At 46.7% G+C, this 5,885-nt stretch overlaps 1 protein-coding gene across 1 annotated transcript in view; it reads right to left on the reverse strand.

Annotated features, from left to right (window-relative positions):
* Positions 1 to 846: 846 nt before the first annotated feature.
* Positions 847 to 5,885, reverse strand: part of CDKN3 (cyclin dependent kinase inhibitor 3) — a gene marked incomplete at its 5' end in the record, with an annotated part of 5,455 nt that continues 416 nt past the window's right edge. The window contains 6 exons of the mRNA XM_017738801.1: positions 847 to 1,138; positions 1,856 to 1,959; positions 2,504 to 2,535; positions 3,621 to 3,843; positions 4,711 to 4,755; positions 5,387 to 5,442. Of these exons, the coding sequence (XP_017594290.1) occupies positions 1,052 to 1,138; positions 1,856 to 1,959; positions 2,504 to 2,535; positions 3,621 to 3,843; positions 4,711 to 4,755; positions 5,387 to 5,442 (547 nt within the window). The remainder of the gene's footprint in view (positions 1,139 to 1,855; positions 1,960 to 2,503; positions 2,536 to 3,620; positions 3,844 to 4,710; positions 4,756 to 5,386; positions 5,443 to 5,885) is intronic.

Raw genomic sequence — 5,885 nt, forward strand, 5'->3', positions numbered from 1 at the left:
CCATTAGTTGCAAGGATTAAGTACTGAGGCACATTTGGAGCAGGGTAGTTGCTGTAAATGATTCTGTGCTGTGGAAACTGGGAAAGTCCCTGTTGTCTGCCAAAGGGCAGGGAAGGGAATGGCAGTAAGCACTAATTAATCTGCAGAGATCACCTTGTGCTCAAGTGTCTGGGTTCAAGCACGTTAAAAGATAAATTCTGAAGTTCACAAAGCAGGAACTTATTCAACTCCACCCCCGTGGTGCTGTGTGGAGTCTCATGTCCCAGCTTTTGACTTGAGAAGGTCCCAAAATTTATCAAAATCCTGAACTTGATCAAAAAACCAGGAGCTGTTTCATCGTCCTTTTGTGAATGGATACAGTGAAACAGGAGGGCTGGGGACTGTTAGAGGACTGTTCCTGTGAGATCCTCCCAGTGCACAGCTGATTGATTGTTTACTCTCAGTGGTGGCAGCAGGCAGAAGGGCTGTGCCAGCTCACCCACGCAGCTGCAGCAGTGTCTTCCTGCCACAGTCACCTACAACCCCCCTCCTGGCTTTGTCACAGAGTCTTGGTACAACACCTCCTGCTTTTGGAATGAGGAGACTCCTTCCTAAAGATCCCTCAACACATTGAGCAGAACTGTGACATTTTAGAATGAGTTGTTATGAGCTCGTCAGGGGTGAGAGCTCCAGCTCGACTTGACTTTCTGAGGGTGTGAGGGTGTTTTTAAACAGCTCCAGAGATACAAGTTTTATCCAGCTCCGTTATCCCAGCAGGACTCTTCTATGTTATTACACGGAAAACCAGCCCATCAGGTGTGCAGGGCACCAGCAGAACAGCAATGGACACAAACACACTTGTACACATATTTTTCAGGCAGTGATTATTAAAGTCACCAAAGAAGAAGATGCCGCATATCTTCTAGGATTTCCTTCCCCATCCCAATACTTTACACATGGATTTGGAAGGGAGCAGCTGTGTCACACAGGCAGTAGCACTGAGGAAAGGTTAGGAGAGAGGTGTCTTGTCCAGTTTTCCACAGAGACACAAAGATGCCCGTGGCAGGATCAGCTACCGCGATGCTGATCTCAGCACCGGGTCCTTTGTTGCCAGGTGTGCAGCCAGGTTCTCCCGGAAGTCATGGAGGAAATTGTACTGCTGGAAAAGCACAACCAGGTCTGCAGTGAGTGCTCTGTACTCGCAGAAGAGGCACCACCTGTCTTAAAAAGTCGTTTGACACCCCAGGATGTAAACTGCACCCTCTGGTGCATTTGTTCTTCGTGTGCTAACTGTACATCCTTTGGGATTTTTCACTGTCAGACACAGATTCCATGGATTTTGACTTGGATCCTGTGGTTCCCTGTAACGGCCATGGGTGATGTATTTCCCCAAGGCAATGCAAAACATGGTCCTTAGAGGTGGGAGTTGTCAGAATTCAAAGCTGCTTTATTTTGAATAATGGAATCATTTAGGTTGGAAAATCCTTTTAAGATCTTTGAGTCCAACCATTCCCCCAGCACTCCAAGGCCACCATTACCCCATGTCCCCAAGTGCATCCATATGGTTTTTAAATCCCTCCAGGGATGGGGACTCCACCACTGCCCTGGACAGCTGTGCCAGGGCTGGACAACACTTTCATTAAAAAAACTTTCCCTATTATCCAACTTAAACCTTTTCTGGTGCAACTTGAGGCCTTTTCCCCTCATTCTGTCACTAGTTCCCTGGGAGGAGTTGTTCCTGAAAGCAGGAAACAGGTCAAACCCGAGAGAGCAGCTGTTGGAAAGACAGAGGGATCTCTCTGGGAAGTGAAGGAGGGGATTGGCCAAGCTCTCGCTGGTGTTTGGACCTGTGTATCACCTGCTGCAGCCCCATTACCTTGATGGTCTGTATGGCCCCTGATCCTCTCAGGTTCCTGAGGCTCTCTATCACCTGCTGAGGTGCCAGGGTGTCCGAAAGCTGGAGCAGGAGACAGGCAGCCACTGTAAGGGAAAGTATTTACACCTGGATGCTGCTGAGCACCTCTGACTGTGCACAGCCCCAGGTTTGTCCCATGAAAACCACCCTGGCAAAACTATCCGGGTCCCAGATCTATTGGATCTCTTGCAGAATCCTATTTCTGGGCACTGGCCCATCTGCCTGCTGCTCCTGCTTAAGCCTATGGGCTTTGGAAATAGGTGAAAACCCTCCCACTGTTTTCCCCCTGCGTTCCCAGCAGCATCTGGGATGCAATTCCTAGGCTTTTCAGGAATGAGTGCCAGTACACCCAGTTAATTCCCCTTTGTGTCTTCTGGCAATATCACCACCCCTTCCTTCTGGGCACACACAGTAACTAATGCTCCTGAAAGCTTTAAGGGGGAACACTGAGATGAAGAGAGATACAGAGGAACTGGTTCATCTCCTTTCTATTAACCAGGCTGCTCTTGGTAGTGGCAGCTTGCATTGCATCCACAGTGAACCTTCCAGCAGAATGTGGCTCCATGGGTTTGTGGGATGGGTTAGTCAGGCAGGGAGACAAGTGCTTACCGACACATGAGCGTCCGAGGCCACCATAACAGCTGGGAGAGAAGAAAACATCTGGTTGTAACGAGCTGTAGCAAACTGCAGCACCCAGGGACTCCCCAGCACATAAATTTATGGACACAGTTCTTGCCTTAATATAATCAAGAGGAGCAGTGGTACAAGAAACTCAGAACAAGAATTTCTCCGTATTTTCTATATTCTATTTCGATACCTACAGGGATATCTCCTATTTATTCTTTGGACCTTCTATGTATTTCCACGAAAACTTCAATTTGAAAGTTCCCCTTCATTCCTGGTAATAGTCCCAAAGGCACAGGAGGACAGGAAAGAGCACGAGGATGGAATATCTCAAATTTCTTTACATCCTACTCCAGATTAAGGGTTTGAGGATAGTTGTGAGGAGAGCAGCAGGGTTCAAAAGCAGGAAGACCAAGGACTCAGTAGATGTCTGTATAGGAAGCTGTCAGTGGCATCACTCAGGGAACGTGGAATTTGGAAAGCTCTTCCCCTTTATTCTGAGCTCAGCTAAATAAATTCCTTTAAACCCGTTAATGGAATTTAGGAGAGAATTTTGCACTGCTGGAACCCACTGAGTCCCTGATAAATAGTCCAGGGGCATATTACAGAATCATAGAGTAGTTTGGGTTGGAAGGGACCTTAGAGTCGCTTCACTCCGCCCCCTGCCACGGGCAGGGACACCTTCCACTGGATCAGGTTGTTCCAAGCCCCATCCAGCCTGGCCTGGAACACTTCCAGGGATGGGGCAGCCACAGCCTCTGACAACAGGCTCCCAACTCATTCTGTACACCTGATACCCAGGTAGGCTGGGGGCAAGGAGCCCTGTGGTGCCACTCAAAACACACTTTAAAACTCTTGCTGGACAGAGCAAGGGGAAATGGGACATTCTAATCTTGAAACAGGACATTCTGGTATTTCAAAGGAAGAATTCTCTCCAAACAGGTGCAGGAAGAAGAACAAGCAGACTTCACAGCATGAACTAACCCTAAAGAATGCAACTGCCATTTCACACTGTCCTGTTTCCCCTGCTCATAGATCTGGAGAGAAGCTGGCATCCTTTACAGGAATGTGGGATGATGATGGGGAAGCAGCCAGAACCTACTGTATCATTGTTTTCTGCTTATTTTCCAGGCAGCTTCTGAGCTCTTCCAGGATCTTGCAGCAGGTGGCAATGTCAGGAGCATTCCCATCAGGAATGGGATAGTGGTGCACGCAGATGCCATGCTGTTGGTAGGTGTCGATCAGGTTTGGTACTCGGTATTTTGAGAGTTCTCCTCTGGTACAAAGCACAAAGATATCCTGGATCCCACAGTTCTTTAGTTCTCCTGCCAATAGATTAAGACACTTGCAAATAAACAAAAGCCTATCAAGCTTAAGGATAAACAGATAAGCACCTTGGTACTGAGTCTCTTGTTTAATCTTTGGGGCTAAGACAACAGGAGTGAGCAATTTTCGTTTGAGCGTCATTTCCTTCCCCTGAGTCTCTCCCACATTTCCATTCAGGTAATCCAGGAGAGGAATTTTCTCAGTCCAGAGAGAATCCTGAGAGAAGTCTCACTGGAGAACATACCAGCAGCCAAGACAGCCTGCTAAGTATGTTTCTGTCTCATCGCCAGTTAAAATCACAGAATCCCAGGATGGTTTGGGTTGGAAGGGTCCTTAAAGGCCATCTTGTTCCACCCCCTGCCATGGGCAGGGACACCTTCCACTATCCCAGGTTGCTCCAAGCCCCGTCCAGCCTGGCCTTGGACACTTCCAGGGATGGGGCAGCCACAGCTTCTCTGTGCCAGGGACTCCCCACCCTCACAGCCAGGAATTTCTTCCTAAGCTTGACTTATCCAAACACTGTGGGGATTTGCTATTAGTCTCTGCTCTTTAGTGCTTACAGCTGAATACTCAGCACAAATCTTTATGTAATTCCATCTTTTCTATCCCAATTTCACTTTTCTCTGGGAAGAAGGAAGACTATGAGTTTGTAATTCATCTTGATCCCAGCTGCTCTGAAGATGCCTCATGAGTACTGTACAGCTCCAGCCTGGAAGCATCCTGACTATTTATTCCATATTCAGAGAGAAGCTGCAGAGGAAGTGGCACTGCACATTTAAAAGGGATCTCCAGTCATGATGATGACTCTGACAGGATATTTCCTGCAGCTGCATGTTGTTCTTGCCCTTGACACAAAGAAGACTCACCTATATCTTTCTGAAGATTTCTTCTAACATCCTTAAACCTGCAACCTGAAACAAGTTATGAACAACAATTACCACTCCAGGTAAGTGACAATTATGGGATGGCTGCTGCAGCTGAAGAACAGAGTACAGGCAGCCTCCCCCCAAAACCAAAGCAAGCAACAAAGCCACACCCTGAATAAAACACAGTTCTTGTTTTTTCAAGTAGATCCCTGGTGCAGAAGACAGTTTAGACACCATTATCTGCTTAATACTGTAACGTAATAGGATTAAAGAAAGAAATCTGCCCAAGGTTTTAAGATGCGTTGTGTTTTCCAGATGAAAAGTTTTGGATACTTTAAATCAGGATACAGCATAAACCATCGTCCCACAAAACACAAAAATCATCCTACAAATAAAAGGGTTGGATAAAGATCGTTTAAGAGTTGAGTGGAGAATCTCCATGGCTGCAGTTTTGGTAGTTAAAAATGCAGTCAAAGCTGATATGTTTACTTTTATAACATTAAAAAATGTGATCTTGCATTAAGATATTCTCTAGATTAGCTTTGGTGTTTCCAAAACACATATTTCAGTGGTAGATTACAAAAGAAGTCACCCACAACACAGAATTTTGGGGTACAAGGTATTCCTCCTCTTCAGCTTTCAAATATGCCTGCAAATTTCAGTGAATGCTTCTTACCTGGAAGGGAACATAATCCCAGGAACTCTGAAGAGTAGAAAGGAGACAAAGACAACCTATCAGAAAATAAAAAGTAAAATAAATAAAAATCAGAAGGGAAGATTTTGATTATTTAAATATATAAATATCTTCAGAGGAGGTGTCAAAAGGATGGGGCCAGACCCTTTCACAAGTGTCTGGTGGGAGGATGAGGAGCAACAAGCACAAACTGAAATATGGGAAGTGAAGATGAGGAAAAATGTTACTTTGAGGGTGACAAAATCACAGAATGGTTTGGGTTGGAAGGGGACCTCAAAGATCATCTCATTCCAGTCCCCTACCATGGGCAGGGACACCTTCCACTAGCCCAGGCTGCTCGGAGGCCCATCCAACCTGGCCCTGGGCACTTCCAGGGATCCAGGGGCCTCCCCACCCTGTGAGTACAGAGCCGAGGCCTGGAACCGGCTGCCCAGCGAGCTCGTGGAGTTTCTTTCCCCGGAAACATTCAAAACCCACCTGG

Source organism: Corvus brachyrhynchos, unplaced genomic scaffold, assembly GCF_000691975.1.
Source record: "Corvus brachyrhynchos isolate BGI_N302 unplaced genomic scaffold, ASM69197v1 scaffold245, whole genome shotgun sequence".
Classification (NCBI taxonomy): domain Eukaryota; kingdom Metazoa; phylum Chordata; class Aves; order Passeriformes; family Corvidae; genus Corvus; species Corvus brachyrhynchos.